Source organism: Barbus barbus (genome assembly GCF_936440315.1).
Source record: "Barbus barbus genome assembly, chromosome: 12".
Classification (NCBI taxonomy): Eukaryota; Metazoa; Chordata; class Actinopteri; order Cypriniformes; family Cyprinidae; genus Barbus; species Barbus barbus.
Window position 1 is genome coordinate 14,425,677 of NC_136740.1, and position 21,476 is coordinate 14,447,152.

The 21,476-nt window shown below is 39.4% G+C and overlaps 2 protein-coding genes across 4 annotated transcripts; both read left to right on the forward strand.

The window, feature by feature from the left end:
• Nucleotides 1-882: 882 nt before the first annotated feature.
• Nucleotides 883-13,149, forward strand: LOC306878096 (ubiquitin carboxyl-terminal hydrolase 5-like). 2 transcript variants are annotated; one of them, XM_079430212.1, is made up of 20 exons: nucleotides 883-1,168; nucleotides 1,542-1,670; nucleotides 4,261-4,327; nucleotides 4,408-4,535; nucleotides 4,672-4,817; nucleotides 4,927-5,111; nucleotides 5,222-5,316; nucleotides 5,397-5,590; nucleotides 5,998-6,069; nucleotides 8,846-8,936; nucleotides 9,095-9,220; nucleotides 9,302-9,455; nucleotides 9,539-9,713; nucleotides 9,799-9,887; nucleotides 10,024-10,209; nucleotides 11,266-11,409; nucleotides 11,501-11,643; nucleotides 12,026-12,176; nucleotides 12,275-12,359; nucleotides 12,475-13,149. In XM_079430212.1, the coding sequence occupies exons 1-20, from the start codon at nucleotides 1,061-1,063 to the stop codon at nucleotides 12,566-12,568; spliced, it is 2,562 nt and encodes an 853-aa protein (XP_079286338.1). In that variant the 5' UTR covers nucleotides 883-1,060; the 3' UTR covers nucleotides 12,569-13,149. The 2 variants fall into 2 exon arrangements, with proteins under 2 accessions (XP_079286338.1, XP_079286339.1); XM_079430213.1 differs by having other exon boundaries at nucleotides 10,024-10,152.
• Nucleotides 13,150-14,242: 1,093 nt separating this feature from the next.
• Nucleotides 14,243-20,161, forward strand: LOC306877591 (contactin-1-like). 2 transcript variants are annotated; one of them, XM_079429441.1, is made up of 10 exons: nucleotides 14,243-14,418; nucleotides 16,942-16,987; nucleotides 17,114-17,269; nucleotides 17,357-17,488; nucleotides 17,578-17,805; nucleotides 17,910-18,154; nucleotides 18,313-18,415; nucleotides 18,919-19,094; nucleotides 19,162-19,229; nucleotides 19,787-20,156. In XM_079429441.1, exons 1-10 carry the CDS (start codon nucleotides 14,374-14,376, stop codon nucleotides 19,890-19,892), a joined length of 1,305 nt encoding a protein of 434 aa, XP_079285567.1. In that variant the 5' UTR covers nucleotides 14,243-14,373; the 3' UTR covers nucleotides 19,893-20,156. The 2 variants fall into 2 exon arrangements, with proteins under 2 accessions (XP_079285567.1, XP_079285566.1); XM_079429440.1 differs by lacking the exon at nucleotides 14,243-14,418 and adding an exon at nucleotides 15,847-16,011 and having other exon boundaries at nucleotides 19,787-20,161.
• The last annotated feature ends 1,315 nt before the right edge of the window (nucleotides 20,162-21,476 follow it).

The window sequence follows — 21,476 nt, forward strand, 5'->3', positions numbered from 1 at the left end:
TATTTATATAAAAATATTAAAATCATTGAAAGTTATCATTTAAATAACCAGATTAAAAATGTGTACCTTGTGAACATTTACATGATTTTTTATTAGTAAACAATGTTTTTATGTTTACATTATTTTAAATAAATGAACAGTTTAATTTAAGGTGTACACTACAAACTATCGTCCTTGGCTTTCAGAGCTACTTGTTTCCAGCAGAGAAAGATACAGTCACTGACAGCCAATCAGAATCCCCCAGACTTCAAAGAGCTCCAGCATTTAATGAATAAACACGACGTTCTTTGTGTGATGTGAACAGGTGTTTAGGGTTTGTATTAGCTTGTTGTAATCATAATTAGTTTATATAAAAACAAGATAATGTCTCATAATTTAGTTAGAAGTAACATGTGTTACTAGGAACACTCTTAAGTATTTACTTACATTGTATTGTTGTATGATACAGGCTAAATCTATTAGGATAAAACAGTTACAGGATAACCAGTAATCGTCTACACTTAACACAAAGCAGCACCATTCATATATTTGATACATCATTGGCCTACTAACTTTTTGCGCGCACTTACACTCCCAGCCGCATGAGACCAGTCTTGTTATTTACACGAGGTAAAAATTCCGCCTTCTCATTTTGACGACTGTCATGGCTTCCGTTTTACCGTAATACACAAAATACATGAGAGTTCACAATAAAGGTTTATTACTCTTCAGTGGTGAACTGCTAAAGAAAGTAATTGTCACGATTGCTACACTTCATTCAAATCTTACATGAAAGACATTGCGCTAATGCTCATATTAGTATTTTATGTCAAAATTAAATAGGGATTGTAAAACTCGTATGCGCGCATTTTTGTCGCTTTACGGTCAAGCGCTTGCGGCTGTAGTGCGTGCAGCGCCCCTGGCCTCGAATGAAACACACTGCAGCAGCAGCTCTTCATTGAGGGGAAACTGAGAGAAAGAAGGGGCTGTCAGAGACTTCAAACAGACTGTATTTCAGGAGCGGGGGCCAAAAAAACCCAGGCGGGCAAGCGTGTGAAGGCCAATCGTGTTTAGCCAGAAAATGACGGAGGTTAGCGAGATATTGATGTCGGTTTTGTCTACGATTCGGGTTCCGAGGCCCGGAGATCGTGTTCACAAAGACGAGTGCGCCTTCTCGTTCTCCAGCCCGGTGAGTTCAGCAGCATGCGACTGCACAGTCATCGCGCACTTTAGGGATTTATCTTTATGTTTGTATATTTGCGTAAGGTTGCTGTTTTGCTTTGGTCTTGCCAGGAGCTGTGATGTTTGCTAACTAGCGCTCATTGAGTCACATCGTAATGTTTGCACTCTTTGGTCACATCTTGATTAAATCACTAATTTCCCTTGATTCAGCCTTAAATTATCAGCTTATACTTTAGCTAGCTGTGAGCTAGTTATAACGCTAACATGAGCTATTAGCTGCAGAGTTTGTGTGCTTCAGTAACTGTTATCATGCCTCACTGAACACATGGTGCTGCTGACCAGCACTATTTTGTTCAAACAATTCTTTCCTTTTGTTTCAGGAGAGTGAGGGAGGCTTGTATGTCTGCATGAACAGCTTTCTCGGCTTTGGAAGTAAGTATGTTGAAAGACACCACGCCAAAACCGGTCAGAGAGCTTACCTGCACATCACCCGGACCCGGAAAACACAGGTAAGCTCAGAAACACGTGACGCTTCATTCTGTGCATTTATACATAATAATCATGCATGGCTTAATTTTACATTCGTAAATATTAAAGTCTCCAAACAGAAAAAATGATGGGCGTCAAACAGGTTTCCTGGACACTCCTTCTGTCTTTCATTGGCCAGACAAACTAATTCATCCCCCAAACTCACGCCGTTGGTTCAGCCTGTCTTGGGTGGGACAAACAACAATATGTTGTTCTGAAAGTTAAAATCCCTTTTATTTTTTTCCATAGGGAAATTGGTTTTTAACAATTTATAAACCATTAAAGTCTGACCATCTGTGAGCAAAAAAGTTATTAATCAATGATATGTTTTTGTTGAAGCCATCAGCCCAGACTATTTCAACTGATATTTAAATTCAGGGAATTCCTGGTTAAAAACTACATTACCCATGATTCTCCAAAGAAATTTCCACCAATTCGTGAATCAGGACCAGTAAAACACGTCAAAAGAGTGCCCACCCACTTCCATAAAACACTGCAGAAGACCTGAGTTAGTTTATGCATATGTTTTAATTTTAAAGATGTTTTATCCTCAATGACCTCGGCAGACTTTTCTTTGTTGTCATGTACAGAACTTCTCCAATCATTTAGTCTTGCAAGCTCACATTCATCTGTCTCCACTTTTGAGTGCCACACTCACATATCAAAATCCAATAAGCAACTTATGGATAGAACCAAAGATCGTGAACTTTTGTCTTTTGGTCCAAACACTCTGGCACTCAATTGCATTTTTAGACTTTTTCTGGAAATCAGTATATACATTGGGTACGGAAAGTATTCAGACCCCCTTAAATTTTTCACTCTTTGTTATATTGCACCCATTTGCTAAAATCATTTAAGTTCATTTTTTTCCTCATTAATGTACACACAACACCCCATATTGACAGAAAAACACATAATTGTTGACATTTTTGCAGATTTATTAAAAAAGAAAAACTGAAATATCACATGGTCCTAAGTATTCAGACCCTTTGCTCAGTATTTAGTGGAAGCACCTTTTTGATCTAATACAGCCATGAGTCTTTTTGGGAAAGATGCAACAAGTTTTTCACACCTGGATTTGGGGATCCTCTGCCATTCCTCCTTGCAGATCCTTTCCAGTTCTGTCAGGTTGGATGGTAAACGTTGGTGGACAGCCATTTTTAGGTCTCTCCAGAGATGCTCAATTGGGTTTAAGTCAGGGCTCTGGCTGGGCCATTCAAGAACAGTCACGGAGTTGTTGTGAAGCCACTCCTTTGTTATTTTAGCTGTGTGCTTAGGGTCATTGTCTTGTTGGAAGGTAAACCTTCGGCCCAGTCTGAGGTCCTGAGCACTCTGGAGAAGGTTTTCGTCCAGGATATCCCTGTACTTTGCCGCATTCATCTTTTCCTCGATTGCAACCAGTCGTCCTGTCCCTGCAGCTGAAAAACACCCCCACAGCATGATGCTGCCACCACCACCATGCTTCACTGTTGGGACTGTATTGGACAGGTGATGAGCAGTGCCTGGTTTTCTCCACACATACCGCTTAGAATTAAGGCCAAAAAGTTCTATCTTGGTCTCATCAGACCAGAGAATCTTCAGGTGTTTTTTAGCAAACTCCATGCGGGCTTTCATGTGTCTTGCACTGAGGAGAGGCTTCCGTCGGGCCACTCTGCCATAAAGCCCCGACTGGTGGAGGGCTGCAGTGATGGTTGACTTTCTACAACTTTCTCCCATCTCCCGACTGCATCTCTGGAGGTCAGCCACAGTGATCTTTGGGTTCTTCTTTACCTCTCTCACCAAGGCTCTTCTCCCCCGATAGCTCAGTTTGGCCGGACGGCCAGCTCTAGGAAGGGTTCTGATCGTCCCAAACGTCATCCATTTAAGGATTATGGAGGCCACTGTGCTCTTAGGAACCTTAAGTACAGCAGAATTTTTTTTGTAACCTTGGCCAGATCTGTGCCTTGCCACAATTCTGTCTCTGAGCTCTTCAGGCAGTTCCTTTGACCTCATGATTCTCATTTGCTCTGACATGCACTGTGAGCTGTAAGGTCTTATATAGACAAGTGTGTGGCTTTCCTAATTAAGTCCAGTCAGTATAATCAAACGCAGCTGGACTCAAATGAAGGTGTAGAACCATCTCAAGGATGATCCGAAGAAATGGACAGCACCTGAGTTAAATATATGAGTGTCACAGCAAAGGGTCTGAATACTTAGGACCATGTGATATTTCAGTTTTTCTTTTTTAATAAATCTGCAAAAATGTCAACAATTATGTGTTTTTCTGTCAATATGGGGTGCTGTGTGTACATTAATGAGGGAAAAAAACGAACTTAAATGATTTTAGCAAATGGCTGCAATATAACAGAGTGAAAAATTTAAGGGGGTCTGAATACTTTCCGTACCCACTGTACATGGCTTATTTATGTCTTAGCAAACTAATATGATATAAAAGAAAATGCTTGAACCTTAGAAGAAATGTTATATATGGTATTAAAGAAAATATTTCAAGATATTACATCTTCATGTAATATCACTGAATTTAATATGCTGATTCATGGCAAATATAGACTAACCTTGTCTGTGTAACAGAAGGAGGATGAAAACAATTCTGGATCAGATGACCCTCCGAAAAAGAAGCCCACAAGACTAGCTATCGGTAAACACCTGCATTTGAGTTTTCTCAGTTTTGAGTTGTAAGTTGTATAAGGCTGCAAAGTTTGCATGTGTTTCTTGCAGGGATTGAGGGAGGGTTTGATGTTGAGCAGGAGCAGTATGAGGAAGAGGTCAAGGTGGTTCTGTTCCCAGACCGACAGGAAGTGACATCAGAGGATCTAGCCTCCATGCCAGATGTTGTTCGGGAACGGGTGCGTCACATTTTATTGTATTTTTCAAAAAATTAGTTTCCACTATGTAATAACATAGTCATAATTAAATGAATGCTTTATACTTTATATCAGAGCAGACTTTGATTGGCTGTTTTGGTGTCGTTCACATTTGCAGGTGTCTCTGTCGATGGCGGGGCTGCAGGCAGCAGACTCAGTGTCGCACGCTTTGCAGGTGCAGCAGTGGGACGGAGAAGTGCGACAGGAGTCAAAATACGCAGCTGAACTTAAACAACTCGACAATGGGGTCAAAATCCCTCCGAGGTACGTACATGTGTGAATGTTGTAGACACATTTGATATGTACAGCTAAGCTCAGGAGAAAGTTAGAGTAAGTGATTCTTTACATTTACATACTTCCATCTTTCTTTCAGTGGCTGGAAGTGTGAGGTCTGTAACCTACAGGAAAACCTGTGGATGAATCTGACAGACGGGAAGGTTTTTTGTGGGAGGAGATATTTTGATGGCTCAGGGGGGAATAACCATGCCCTCCTGTACTACCAGCAGACTGGATACCCATTGGCTGTCAAACTCGGCACAATAACACCTGACGGAGCAGGTGAGATCATCGCACAAAATCGAATTAAATCACGCTGACGTTTAATATTTCAAGCCAGTAAAGTTTTGAATACTTTGCTGTTAACTAGGGCTGTATATTTGTCTCTGCAGATGTCTATTCATATGACGAAGATGATATGGTATTAGACTCTAAGCTTCCAGAACACCTTTCTCACTTTGGCATCAATATGATGACCATGGAAAAGGTACGGTCATTTAAAAAATCTCTTCTTAACTGCTTAAGATTAAGAAGCTGTTTTTTAGTGTTTCCCTCTCTCTTTGTTAGACGGAAAGAACCATGACTGAGCTGGAGATCGCAGTGAACCAGCGTGTGGGAGAGTGGGAGGTGATTCAGGAGTCAGGTACCACTCTGAGGCCCCTGTGGGGCCCAGGGCTCACCGGTATGAAGAACCTGGGAAACAGCTGCTACCTCAACTCTGTCATGCAAGTGCTCTTCACCATCCCAGACTTCCAGACCAAGTAAGTGCCTCTCAGAATGTTTGTCAGCCTTTGTGTGGCTCTAGAGTTTTTGTCATCATGATTCAGCAATATTTCAACCATGGATATAAAATATATATATATATATATATATATATATATATATATATATATATATATATATATATATATATATATAACTACATTTAAAAGATTCAGTAGAAATTAGAGAAATTATTATTCAGATAAATGCAGCCTAAGTGAGCATAAGAGACTTCTTTCAATGACATTAAAAGTCGTACTGACCCTGTACATTTGAATGGTGGTGTATGTGTGTATTACACATGGATGTTTTGTGTATTTTTATGTTTATAAAGAAGTATTGCTGCTGAAATAAATTCTCTAAATGCATAATTTCCTCTCTCTCTCTCTCTCTCATTGATACTCAGGTACGTTTCCAACATCGACAAGATCTTTAATGAGGCGCCCAGTGACCCTTCCCAGGATTTTAAGATTCAAGTGTGAGTACCTGTCCCATACACTCTAGTAAACTTTAGTCTAAAAGAGATTGTTCACCCCCAAAATTTTGATCTCTTTAGTAGCTTTCAAATTGCACTTCCATGTATTTAAACTTGGCAAGCCATTTTGGTTAAACAATACAGGGGGCATTTCTAATCACTGTTGTCAAATACATCTTGATGCCCAATGTTTAAATATATACAAATTATGGTCTGTTTCTCACAACCCATGACTTAAGAAAACCTGTTTTATGAACCACTTTTTAGTGTTCATGAACAGTGTCGTGTTTCACAGCAGAGAGTGAGTCATACAGGTTTAAAGGGGTGGTTGATAGTTTTTTCTAGGCTTGATTGGTTTATGGGGTGCAGTCTAACATGTCTTGATGCTTCGTTTTTTTAAAAAAACGCAATATTTTTCACGTAATTTACCTTTATTCCACACCGCTCTGTCCCTTCTCTGATAAACGCGCTGGTCATTTCCTGCTTTTATGAAGCCCCAAGAAATACACGATTGGTTAGGTGCCCCAGTGTGTTGTGATTGTAGTGCCCGTCTAAAAGTCCCCCCCCCAGCTCAGCTGCATGTGCTCCGGTTCTATTGTAAACAATGGCGTCGTCTATATTTCTTATAAATCTGAGCCCGATTGAGACCCAGAGGATATTAGTGAAGAGGATCGCGCAGAACCTGTGCAAGTTCGGCTGGTATGTATGTATGTTTGTCTGTTGTTGTCTCGTACTTTTAGATACGCTGTTATTGCTGTAAATGCTACTGTTTCTGTTAGTTTTTAATATACGGTTTTATCATGATTAAAGCTTTAATACAGTATTGCAACCGCACGCGCGTCCATGTATAACGCTTCTCATAGCTGTGTGAAAATAAGTGTATTCACTGAGCTGATGATCTGAATGAGAGAGAGATGCAGAGCAGGGAGACACGAGGAACAGGATTGAGAACCGCTGCTTTAGAACATTGAGTTTGGAAGTTGTGTGTCCATTAGAATCGTTAAAGACAGATGCGCACCCCTAGTTTTCTCTTCCTCTTCTCTGAAGCCCAATTTATACTTCTGCGTCGAACCTACGCCGTACCTGACGTGCACCTCTCCAAAAATCTAACAGCGCGTCAATTCTACGCGGACCACAAACGCTATGATTGGTCAGCTAGAACCCCTCCCTCCGTATGTACTTGAGTTTTGTGTGCGTTTATGAGCACTGTACTATTGTTTAATGTTACAGCTTCTTATTTAAAATAAAACAAAGCAAAGAACAAGTGTCTTATCATTTATTATAGTACATAGCATTATACATCAGTAGTTGTCCGCGACAAACAATGTTGATCTGCCGTGGTACACGTCCTTGTGGAGATTGAAAGAAAGAATCTTCTCCTGTTCCGTTGTTGTCTCCTTTTTGTAGTTTTACATAATGATAATGATTTGATATTTATTTGCCGCCGTCACGGCAATGCTTCCCCGACGAGCCGCTTCTTCTTTGGCTTTTGCCGTTGTACTGCGGGTTCACAAGCAACATGCCTGTGGACACTGCAGACCAGGGGTGCTTCTCAATTCTTATTTGTGCATCCTCGTTTCCTTTCCTTGCGTCCTTTCCTCGCATCTTAGCTCCACCCCTTCAGGATACGAGGGAAGGATGCACATAAAAGACGCGAGGATGGAGGAATTGAATCAAGTGAAATTATATATCCTGGCTCCCTATAGCATCACTTTAGAGCGTCATCAGCTGCGCAAAATGGATCTGCCCTTATGTTGTTAAAGTTTGTTTTTTAAGACTTTCCAAATAAACATTAATAAAGCAAGATGCCCTGTTGAAATATATGACATGTATGGTTTATTTAAATTGCAAAGGTAAAATATAAATTAAAAATTATTACAACAGATGAGAATGGGGAGGAGAATTTACACGTGCGTCAGGTTTTTCGATGAAAAAGACTTCCGCATAGGATACACCTGTGTATCCTCGCTCATAGCTCCTTTGGAAGGCTCCTCACTCCTCGTTCCTCGCCTCCTCACGGTGCAATTAGAGAATTGAGATGTCCTTCAAGATGGCTAAGCTCGATCGGTTTTCGGGTCATAGGATGGAGGACGGAGGAGTGAGGAAGCGAGGAGGGATATTGAGAAGCACCCCAGCAGTCCGCATGTCTAATGCACGTCGATGCGGGCGACTACGCAGAAGTATAATGAAAACCGACACACAGCTTACGGCGTAGGACGCAGAAGTATAAATTGGGCTTAAAGCAGCGCAGCATGGCCCCGCCCTCTTCGTTGCGTGTTTCCGGGGGTGGGGTTTATCTGGGTTTGTGACGTAACGGCCCAGGGAAGTAGCTTGTTGTAGTCCTTTACCAGCCGTTATTGTAGGCATTAAACTACCAGAATTTTGAGACAATATCTCTGTTTGCACGGAACTTTCAGCTCCGCAACTTTGCAGATATTGTTTATGCTCAAACAGCGACATTACACACTAACTAATGTTAAAAAAGTGAAATCGCAATCAACCACCCCTTTAAAACAACATGAAAGTGATAAAATGAAGATAGAAATTTTCATGTCAGGCTGAACTTTTCAGTCCTGATATTACTGCAGGGGCTTCAGTAATATCATATATCCAGCAGATGTCGCCATACATTAATTCTCTCTATTACCTGAAAGAAAGAGGGGAAAAACATGATTAACTGCTTTGATTGTATCAAAGAGCTCAAACACGATAATGCTTTTGTAAAAAAAACAAGCAAAATTTGTATCTTTCTTCCTTCATTTCCACTCTTTAAAATCAGAGCAAAGCTGGGTTATGGCCTTCTTTCAGGAGAGTACTCTAAGCCGGCCCCTGACCCCGGAGACGACCCCAGTACCTCCACTGAGCCCAGGGTATGTACATGCATATTGAGTCTCATTCATGAAATTTATGTTTAAATCATTCATTAATAGATTTTGTACGGAATGTGACCATTTTTGCAAGAAAATTCAGAAATGCATTCTGTTTGTTCAGGAAAAGCCATTTTATAAACATGATTTTCTTTGAACAGGGTGACCAGGTTGGCATAGCACCTCGCATGTTCAAAGCTCTGGTTGGACGAGGCCACCCTGAGTTCTCTACCAATCGGCAGCAGGACGCGCAGGAGTTTCTTCTTCACTTTATAAATATGGTGGAGGTAATGATGATTTTCTCTTGCTGTCTCTGTTTTACACTACTTCTGCATTCACTCACTTTGCCTTGTATTTATGTTGGCCAGAGGAACTGTCGGTCTGGCATGAATCCCTCAGAAGCTTTCCGCTTCCTGGTGGAGGAGAAGATCGTATGCCAGCAGTCACAAAAGGCCAAATATACCCAACGAGTGGACTACATGGTCCAGCTGCCCGTTCCCATGGACCAGGCCACTAATATGGGTTAGACACTCATAGTATGCTTCTGTGAATCCAATACGTATTATCCTTCCTCTCATTTATCATCATCTCTTTCTGTTTATCAGAGGAGCTACAAGAAGCAGAGCATCGTCGGGAGGAGGTGGAGTCATCTGGAGCCCCTCCCCCTGCCGCACCACGTGCTCAAATCCCATTTGCTGCCTGTTTGGCTGCTCTTAGCGAACCGGAAACACTCACAGACTTCTGGAGCTCTGCAGTACAAGCCAAAACCACTGCCACGAAGTAATAATAATACTCATTTAATTCTCAGTTAGTCTTTGGTTTTCTTCTATTTATAATAGTGTCTTGATATCTCTTTGTCTCTTAGGACCACTCACTTTGCTTCATTTCCTGACCATCTTGTTATCCAAATTAAGAAATTCACCTTCGGCCTGGATTGGGTTCCTAAAAAACTAGGTGAATTATTTTTTTGGCTGTTTGTGAATTTAACGTGTTTATTTTGCACAAATAATTACATAATTTAAAATTGTTCTGTTAATATGTTGACAGCTCTAGTCTGAATATTAATATACTTTTGTTATCATTTTAATAGATGTGAGCATTGACGTTCCTGACACACTGGATCTGAGCGCGCTCCGTGCTATGGGACAGCAGCCGGGGGAGGAGCTTCTGCCTGAGGTGGCTCCACCTCCTCTCATGACCCCTGATGTGGAGGTTAAAGGTATCCTGGGTTCCCACGGCAACGAGGAGGACGACTCTCTCTACTCCCCACTGCTGTGTCAGTCTGTCTTTTCTCCTCTTTCCGACTGCATCTGTCTGTCACTTAAGCCCGTCTCTCATTCTTTTTCCTTTGCTTTCTTCTTTGTTTACAGTGTTTATTTTATTTTTATTATATTCATATTCAAGTTTAAAATCTTATTTGCTCTATATATAAATTATATCTCATAGAGCCCTAGTTAGTCTTAATATTTAGTTCTCAATTAAATGTAATTTATTTTGGATTTAAAGGAACAGTTCACCCTAAAAATGATCCAATGAAGAAGGGTGAGTACATTTTCAGATTTGGAGAAATTCAGCACTTGCTCACCAGTGGACCCTCTGCAGTGAATGGATGCCGTCAGAATGACCGTTCAAACAGCTGATAAAAACATCACAATAATCCACATGACTCCAGTCCATCAATTAACATCTTAGGAAGTGAATAGCTGCATGTTTGTAAGAAACATTAAGGTATTAATTAAATTGTAAACCAAATAGCTGTCCATAAGCCATAATAATGCTTCCTCCAGTGAAAAATTCCATCCCCTGTTGTCCTCTCACATTTGCCAGCATATTTTGTTAGAACCGTTTTGAACCGTTTTCACTTTCAAATGGTGCTTGTTTTGTGCATATTTGTCTCCTGATTCAGATGAGATGACTTTTTCACTGAAGAAAATGTCTTAATGATTAATTTATTTCTTACAAATGTGCAGCTTTTCACTTTACAAGATGTTAATAGGTGGACGAGTCATTTTGTGGATTATTGTGATGTTTTTACCAACTGTTTGAACTCATTCTGACGGCACTCATTTACTGCAGAGGATCCATTGGTGAGTAAGTGATGTAATGCTAAACTTCTCCAAATCAATCCTGATGAAGAATTAAACTCATCTTCATCTTGGGTGATTTGAGGATGAGAAAATCTTTAGCAAATTTTCATTTTTGGGTGAACTATTCCTTTAAGCATGGGTTTAATTAATAATTTTCATTAGCATTCAGTCAGTATAATTATTCCTGGAAATATTGATATCAAAACATGTCTGTTTTGAGCACTCTCTCTCTGTATGTCTCTCAGCTCCTGTGTTGGATGACTCCACAGTGTCTCAGCTGTGTGAGATGGGTTTTCCTCTGGAGGCCTGCAGGAAGGCCGTGTACTACACAGGCAACACTGGCATTGATGCTGCTATGAACTGGGTGATGGGACACATGGAAGACCCTGGTAAATACACTCATGTGTGTCAGCTGAGAAAAGCAATTAAAGTAGTATGCAGATTCAGATTTCCAGTAAAATTCCCTGTGATCTTCTCCAGATTTCTCAGCACCTTTAGTGTTGTCTGGATCTAGTTCTGCTCCTGGCACCACACCCACAGAGAGTCTACCTGAGGAACATCTAGCAACTATCGTTTCTATGGGATTCAGTCGAGACCAGGCCACTCGTGCTCTCAGAGCTACAGTGAGACACGTCAACTTTCTCTCTTAACCTGAGGGATACGAAAAGTTTTATTGATTTATTGGCCTGATACTAAAAGTGTATTGTCCCTCATTTTGCATGTAACCCAACTGCTACATTGCATACATTTTACCTCAGTATGAAAAAATTCAAGTAGTGGCATCACTGATATTCTCTGGTTAAAGCATTAAAGTCATACAAATCATGGTCCTAAATTTTGGTAATGGGTTGCAAAAATTGTAAACTTCATAATAGAAATAGAGAATGAAACCTGTTAAGGTTGACGATCAGTATGTTACAAGTGCTTTACGCGTCCTTTCACAGGCCATTTTGTTAATTGAAGATTGATGATTCAGATCCTATCTGTCAATTTCTGCATTTGTAGAATAATGTTCTCGAGCGAGCCGTGGACTGGATCTTCTCTCATCTGGATGATCTGGAGTCTATGGATGTGTCTGAGGGTGGACGCTCAGAGGGAGGAAGTGAAGCCAGTCGGGAACCTCCTCCAGGACCGCGTGTCCGTGATGGACCAGGAAGTATGTGTTTCTGTGGTATTTATTAAATGGTGATTTTTGTAAACGGGATCATAAATATTTTGTGATCTTCTAAACTTTCCCATTCTTTTGTCCTGAAGAGTATGAGCTTTTTGCGTTCATCAGTCACATGGGAACGAGCACAATGTGTGGTCATTATGTCTGCCACATCAAGAAGGACCAACAGTGAGTGAAGTTCTTTCTCCATCTGTTTCTATCGTTGTTCATATGCAGCTCTTGTACAGCAATATCACTTTTTCTCAGTATTAATATTTTCATTGTCACTCTTTGCTTCTTTCAGGTGGGTAATCTTTAACGATCAGAAAGTTTGTGCCTCTGAGAAACCACCTAAGGACCTGGGCTACCTGTACTTTTACCGAAGAGTGGTGGAATAGAGTAAACTAGAATAGCATTTTCCTCACACGCACACACACACACACACACACTCTCTTCTGTATCTGATCTACTGGAACAGTAGGCCCAGACTCCTGCTTCTGAACTGATGCACCATTTAATAAGTCAAAGCACTTCTCAATCAAATATATTCACTACCGAGAAGAACCCAGATGTAATAATGACAGAAGGAAAAAAAAAAAAAAAGAGATGTGCAGATTAGTGTTCTTACTCAACGCCCATGTTGTACAACGCCTTACCACACACACACACACTAGTCTCCTTCGTGCCTCCCCCTGATTGGATAGTGGCTATTGTGACATCATCGCTTTTAGAGCTAAGCTCCACCTTCCTTCCCTTTATGTGTTCCAGAATGTTTCTGCAAATGTTTAATGGCAAGTAAATGTCACTAAATCACAAAAACAGCTAAATATTATATATTGGAATTTGAAATGTAAAAAATTAATGCAAAAGGTAATGTGCAGTTTCACCTTTTTCCTTCTGTTTTGTTCTCCTTTTTGGGGGGAGGAAAGAATTCCTTTTGTTCTTTTTGCTTTAAAATAAAAAAAAAAGTGTCTCTTTGCTTCTGACTCGGTGTATTGCTTATGGGTGTTTATAAAGGAACTTTGTTTAATGCATTAATAAACATTATATGTTTATTACAGAAAGTAACATGAATACATTGGCAATACTGAAAGTGGTAAGACTAATGATAAATGTAAAAGCATGAGTCTTCTAAGTGTGTAAAGAACACGAATGACATTTGATAATTTATCTGGTTAACAGCGGAAAGTTAAAGCGTCATTATGTTTCACTGCTGATAAGCTTCGGTAAATAAATTAGTTTAGTGACCAAAGTCCTGTGGGTTCTATAACGTTGACTTACTGAGAAAAGCCACTGCGGTCAAACCAGCCGCGGTTTGAAAATACACGGTCTAGCCAGGCGCACTGTTTTTTTGGTTTGCGAGTCTTATCCATCAGATTGGATCACGTTCTTTAACGTTCCGCCCGGAAACAGATGCCGTGATGCCAAACCCCCTCACGAAAGAAGAAAGCCGTCGTGATCGTTAGGTTCCTGAGGGGTGCCAGAAGTTTAAATTCTCCTAGGTCACCCATTGTGGGATCTCTCTGTCATCCTGGCTTGACTTCAGAGGGATCTCTTTGAGCTGCTGGAATCGGTTGAGCTTAAATATTTGTCTATTAAGACAGCGCTCTTGATCGCAATCACCTCCATCAAGAGGGTTGGGGACCTCCAAACATTTTCTGTGAGCAAAGAGTGCCTTGTGTTCTGGCCGGCCTACTCTCAAGTTGTCCTGAGACCCTGGCCTAGATACATGCCCAAGGTTCCCACCACTCCCTTCCGAGACCAGGTGGTGAACCTGCAAGCGCTGCCCCTGGAGGAGGCAGGTCCAGCCTTGGTGTTGCCGGGTCCTGTAAGAGCATATACGTGGACCGCACTCAAAGCTTCAGAAGCTCTGAGCAGCTCCTTGTGTGCTACGGAGGTCAGCAGAAAGGGAAGGCTGTCTCCAAGCAGAGGTTGGTCCACTGGATAGTGGATGCCTTTCTTCTCCCTTTCTTCTCTCAGAGATGATTGGGGCTCCCAAGTAAATCCCTAAAAACGCCAATGAAAATTGGCGAGTGAATTTTGCATGCTGAGCCACTCCTCGTGCATATGGGTATATAAGGTGACAGCGTGCATCTACTCATTCATGTTTTACGCTGAGGAGCCGAGAACGTGTCCAAACGTGGTTCAAAGTTGTGCCATGCGGACATAACAATTCCGTTCCCTCCATCAGGGAACGAGGGTTATGTATGAAACCGAGACTTTTCAATTTCATATGGTAATAAGCATGGTAAGTTTGCACAATAATACCTTAAAAAAATTAAAACTTTGTGTTTGAAAATGCAAGAGTGTACTCCAAAAACATTTTTGGGTAGAGTTTGCCTTTAATCAGAAACTGTACAGTAAAATGAAATTAAAATGAATACAGTAATAGTCAGGGTCACTGTGAACAGGAATCAATTAAAAGAACAAACCTTTAAAGGAAATATTTTTATGTGTTTGAAAAAATGGGTGTCTTAGAATTAAATTTTACTCTTGGGGTGAATTTGCCTTTAATTTTATATAAAAAGAATTCCTTTATAGTCATTTTACTATGTGTGTTTGAATATGGGTAATGGTGTAAGTCCTACAATACACTTTGATTTTTGGAGTGATTTTGCCATTAATTTTCTCCGCAACTGTACAGTAAAATGACTTGAAAATTAATACAGTCATAGCCAGGGTCCACTTGAACAGGAATCAATTGAAAGAAAGAGCGAACCTAAAGGAAAAATTTGAAAAGTGTAATATATTCAATATTTGAGTGTTTGAAAATGGGACATGATGTAAAAGTGCAAGGCTACACAGATGCTTGGGGTGAATTTGCCTTTCAATTTCTCCAAAACTATACAGTAAAAATATTTGAAAATCAGTACAGTAATAGTCAGGATCACTGTGAACAGGAATCAACTGAAAGAATGAGCAAACCTGAAGGAAATATTTTCAATAATAGTCAGGGTCACTGTTAACAGGAATCAATTGAAAGAATGAGCAAACCTAAAGGAAATATTTTCAATAATAGTCAGGGTCACTGTTAACAGGAATCAATTGGAAGAATGAGCAAACCTATTAAGGAAAGGTTTTTAGGAGTAAGTGCTTATGAGAAAGTGTGAGAATGCACATTGAGTTTTGGAGTGATTTGCCATTAATTTGTACAAAAATTGTACAGTAGATTTAACTTGAAAATTAATACAGTAATAGTCACTGTAAGTATCAGTTGAAAGGTGTACACACACATATAGCCTATATAGAGTAACATTGATAAATTATGTATATTAATAAATGTACAATACAAATGTTAATGTACAAAAAAAAATGTATTCACAAACATTAATCCAACGTTCAAGTCATTAAAAAATCCTGAGATTGTATTATGTCATGATATAAAATGATAAAATAGCAATAAATACATATTCTGATGATTAAATTACGTTTAATGTAGACATATCTTGGGTCACCGTGAACAGCAATCTATTGAAAATATCAGCAAAAGTGCAAAGGAAACGCCGTTATGAAAGCTTTTTCACATCCATTCCCAGCACCGTAAGTTTATTTATTTTTATTAATTTATTTGTATGTTACGTTATTGTGACCCTATTTATAAACTTATTTCTCAAACCTAACCGTATTACAAGGATTTCCCGGTGAGAAGTGCATGTGAGAGGCGTTTTCTGCCCTACATTGGTCGTTTCTCTCTTTCTTCCGCTCATAGCTCAGTTCAGTTTCTTGTTCAGGTTCAGGCTTTAGTGTCGGCTGGTTTCTCACACACGCTGGTTTTTACCAGTTGGAGTAAATGCGCAGAATTCACCTCAAACTTTGTCAACAAACAAAACAGCATCCAAACGTGAGTATGAAAAGAAGAGCGTTCAGCTACAGAATTACCTAACTTGCAAAAGCGAATGGTTTCTTAAATAAAAACAAGGAATATCAAGATAAAAAGACAAGCCTACCAGAAAATTTATTTTTGCTGCTCGAGGTACCTATTTAACAACCAAAAGAAGATATAATTTCTTTAAAAGTCGATCTGAAGCCATGATACTCATGTTTTATCTTTTCGTTAACTTTATTGCGTTTTAAATATTAAATATGTTGGCTAAGCATATACATATCTGTGGACTTGCATTTTTTTTTATTTAAAATTGTTTATGTTAAGAGTTGGAAGTAAACGACAAATAGTCCTACACGTTTTTAGATTATAATATAATCACATGATTTTGCAGGATTTATGAGAATTTGTCATCCTATCTTTAATGACATTAATAATGTTATTGCATATTGAAATAGAAATGTTCATTTGCTCTGCTGGGCTAAGGCAATCTTGTGTATGTTAGTACACATTAGAAGTACATTATAGCTTTTATTAAATAATTACAGTAAACATTTTAATTGTTTTTCTTGTTGTGGTTTTTTATAAAGTCGCCTGTAGCTACAATCTGGAGGCATTCTATATTTTGCTGGTAGTTTGTTTAGCATAAAAGGAAAATAGGCCTAAGTGCATTTATCTCAGATTATTTTAATTTAATCAGTTGAAATTATGAATGTTTCTAGACCAAATGAAACGAATGGACACGAAACAAAATTAAGTGAGTTGCATTTGTGGCTCATAGTCACATATGCTGTTTCCTGTTTGCTCTTTTTTTTCTTTGTAAAAGCATGAGCCTCTTTTTATGAACAAAAATATATCAGTTAGGGTTTTCTCACTGAAAATAAATCTTAATAAAACTCCAGGCTTTGATTTATTGACACTATATATATATATGTTTTTTTTTTTTAGAAAAGGAACAGGATGGCAATTTGCAAGAACATATTTTTTCTCCTTGGTAAGCATAAATAAATTCATAAATGGCACTGTATTATTGTAAGCTGTACTATACATTTTATTTTAAACAGTATAATTACTTTGCCTTGTCTTGCTGTGTTTAACCCTTCATCCTTCTCTCTATCAGCACTGTGTCTATGGTGTGGGAAATGTGAGGTGTTGTATAAACAAGTTGGAGAAGAGGTTTCCATGGACTGTGGAGTGGGTTCAAACAGTGCTATAGATTGGAAATTTAATAACGACCTCATTATCGGCATTAGCAAAACGGGAACTAAACGGATGGGTATCAGTTCTTCTCCTTTCAATGCAAAAATGATTTGAATGTGAAATTTTGTGAGTAGTCACTCTGTAATTAATTTAATTTGAATAGGTCCCTCCCATATTACATCAAAAGCAAGAACATATGGAGACAATCTGAAGGTTCCCAGACTGGAGACAAGAGACTCTGGAGTCTATTCCTGCAAGCAGTCAGGGAAACAGTACAAAGTGTGTGTTGTGTCAGGTGAGAGACGACAGCAGTGGTTGTCATTTTTATATATTTTATATCTATTTTTAGAATGATTGTATTTTTCATATTTACTGCCCTTTCAGTCTTTGCTAAACCAGGCCCAGTGCTGGTGCAGTCTAGTAAAGCAGAGCTGCACTGTGACATTACTGGAGAGCCAGATACTGAAGTACGGTGGCTGAGACCCGATGGTCAAAAATACAGTGTGGAAAAACAACTAATTGTCCTGACATCTGTGACTTCAAATGAAGCAGGCCAGTGGACGTGTCTGATCAATGATGGCTCGAAGCTCAGTGTGACACTGACTGTTGTTGGTTGGTGTCCCTCAGTAGTTGTTATTCAGAATGAGCGTTTTTTATTATTACTATATTGCTTCACATTTCATGCTGTCAGTGACATTTGTCTGGTTCTCCAACAGGTCCTCAGACCACAGCTGTTAATGTTTCTAAAGGGGACGACATAGAGCTGCCCTGTTCTCTTCCTCTGGGTGTATCTCAGCGTGTTGTGGGTGGGAAATGGAAGGCTGACCACCTTCCCAAAGTCTCTTTCCCATCCTTGACGAACACAGCAAGCAAAGGATTACACTGGAATGGCAAGGATTTATCAAAAGTCAACTTTACTACTGGGCAACTCAGCACCAACTTTGATGTCACGTTGAAAAATGTGAATACTTTACACTGTTTTTAATAATAAAGAATGCTTTTCCTGTATAAAGAACTATTTGTGCAATTGAAAAGGTACCATGGATGTTAAAGGTTCTTCAAAAAAATAAAAAATAATTATTTGTATGTTGACATTAATTTTCCCTTATATTCTCTCAGGTGCAGACCAGAGAAGCAGGAACGTTTGTGTGTACAGTGGAGTTTGAGGGTGGAGTGAGTCTAAGTGTTGAGACGACTTTGAGGGTTGTGGACAATCCTTCAGGTAAAACAAAACAACACTGCACAGCTTAACAAAATCAGTCTTGGGATGCACACTTTTTATCAGAACCTTATCATTTATTGGCAGTTGTTAGAGATTAGTCAGTACGGTATATATACATATTGATATTGGACATTAATTGTGTATGTTCATTTACCCTATATTTACATTTAGATTATGTTAGCTGTCATCTAACTCTCACTAAAAGATAATATTTAAAACAATATATTTTTTCATACTTTACATTTACATATTAGATGCCTAAATTGTTACAATTGAAACAATTTATTAGATCTTTTGTTATTTTTAATTTGAAAAAATAGTATAATATCAGCCATTTATCGGTTATCGGCCATAACATGAAAATGAGTATTGGTATCTGTCAGAATTGTATTATCACTGCATCCCTAGAAGCATGAATCTAATTCTACAGTAGAAATGAAGCCCTTTTATGTGCACTAAGAAAAATGCCAGATTCAGTCTCTGTTATAATGATTACTGAACAGGTGGAAAGGGGTCCACTACAAGGAAAGGGAAACCAACTGCAGTTATGGAATCCATGACCAAGGAAGTGTATGGTCTAAAGCTGTGGATCTGGATTGCAATAGGAGCCAGTTCTGTGGTTCTGGTCGGACTTATCATCGTGATTGGTGTTGTCCTACGGAGGAACAAACAGAAGAAGGTGAGAGAAAGAAAGCAAGCAAGCAAGAAAGGAAGTGGCTCATTTAATGTGTTTTTTTTTCACGTAGAAGAGGGCGAGGAAGCTGAGATCCATGCGGCAGCCTCTTACAGACAAAGACTACTGCCAGTGCAGTAGGTACGTCCTCCACTTCCATTCGTCTGTGTAATACAGTGTGATACTAGTATTAGTAACAGTCAGTCTTAAGTTTGTACAGCTTTTATATTTCCTTGAAGGGATAGTTAAAATCAAAAAATCTAAATGTTGACCCAAAAGAAGATATCTAATATTTTAATTGCATTACATATTCTGTTAAAATTTATTTGACCATTTTTAATTTTTCAGAATTGGCCGGTGTTGGATATTTAAATGTTTGTGGTTGTTTTCCTATTTTTACATTTAGATTGCCTTTGGCTTTTTTAATGCTGTACATTAGAATGCAACATTGCAAGAGATTTTAGTCTTATTTTGATAATTATTTTATTGTACCATATTGTATATTTACTGGTAATGTCAAAATGGATAAATGTCAGGATGTTATATTTACACAGTGCATATTTCTCATGTATTCTGGGGCACAACATATGTTTATTTCCTAATTGGTAGTTAACAGTTCATATAAGTTTAAGTATAAAGCATAAATGCACTATACTGCTACTTTGTTATAGAAATCTTATAGCATTTGTTTTTTTTAGAGCTGAGAAAGAGGTGGAGTTGGAAGAGCAAGCGAGGCCACTTCCAGTACCCAGACAAAACCGCAACCCACGTACACGTGCAGCAGGCCCAAACCATATCAACTGAGAGGATCAGAGCGCAAGACCACTAAAACAACACGCCATGCTGGGCCTGTGCTTTTAAATGTGCTTCTTGCTTAATGATGCCAAATAAGACATGCACTTTTCAAGATTTGCTGTAGAACTGGGTGATGAATATGTTGTGTTTACTGTACATTTAAAACAAATTCGGTTGCAGAGTTTATAAAATGTTTTCACAATTGTATTTTTTGAATGACATGAATGTTGAATGTTTTTTTAAAATAAAATTTTAATATTCTTTTAACATGTTTCTGCATGTGTGGCTGCTGTGCGTGTGTGTATTTCCCCACATTTTAATGAGCAGAAACTGGTGCAGCTGGAATTGTTGTAGTTCACAGGTGTCCATATGAGTGACAGCTGTTCACAGACATCAAAACAAACAGAAAAAAAATGTTTATTTTTTCATGTGCAGCAATTTGAAAGAATACTATACAGTTGGGCAAAAAAGTATTTAGTCAGCCACCAATTGTGCAAGTTCTCCCACTTAAAAAGATGAGAGAGGCCTGTAATTTTCATCATAGGTACACTTCAACTATGAGAGACAGAATGGGGGAAAGAATCCAGGAAATCACATTGTAGGATTTTTAATGAATTAATTGGTAAATTCCTCGGTAAAATAAGTATTTGGTCACCTACAAACAAGCAAGATTTCTGGCTCTCACAGACCTGTAACTTCTTCTTTAAGAGGCTCCTCTGTCCTCCACTCGTTACCTGTATTAATGGCACCTGTTTGAACTCGTTATCAGTATAAAAGACACCTGTCCACAACCTCAAACAGTCACACTCCAAACTCCACTATGGCCAAGACCAAAGAGCTGTCGAAGGACACCAGAAACAAAATTGTAGACCTGCACCAGGCTGGGAAGACTGAATCTGCAATAGGCAAGCAGCTTGGTGTGACGAAATCAACTGTGGGAGCAATTATTAGAAAATGGAAGACATACAAGACCACTGATAATCTCCCTCGATCTGGGGCTCCACTCAAGATCTCACCCCGTGGGGTCAAAATGATCACAAGAACGGTGAGCAAAAATCCCAGAAGCACACGGGGGGACCTAGTGAATGACCTGCAGAGAGCTGGGACCAAAGTAACAAAGGCTACCATCAGTAACACACTACGCCGCCAGGGACTCAATCCTGCAGTGCCAGACGTGTCCCCCTGCTTAAGCCAGTTCATGTCCGGGCCCGTCTGAAGTTTGCTAGAGAGCATTTGGATGATCCAGAAGAGGATTGGGAGAATGTTATATGGTCAGATGAAACCAAAATAGAACGCTTTGGTAAAAACTCAACTCGTCGTGTTTGGAGGAGAAAGAATGCCGAGTTGCATCCAAAGAACACCATACCTACTGTGAAGCATGGGGGTGGAAACATCATGCTTTGGGGCTGTTTTTCTGCAAAGGGACCAGGACAACTGATCCGTGTAAAAGAAAGAATGAATGGGGCCATGTATCGTGAGATTTTGAGTGAAAACCTCCTTCCATCAGCAAGGGCATTGAAGATGAAACGTGGCTGGGTCTTTCAGCATGACAATGATCCCAAACACACCGCCCGGGCAACGAAGGAGTGGCTT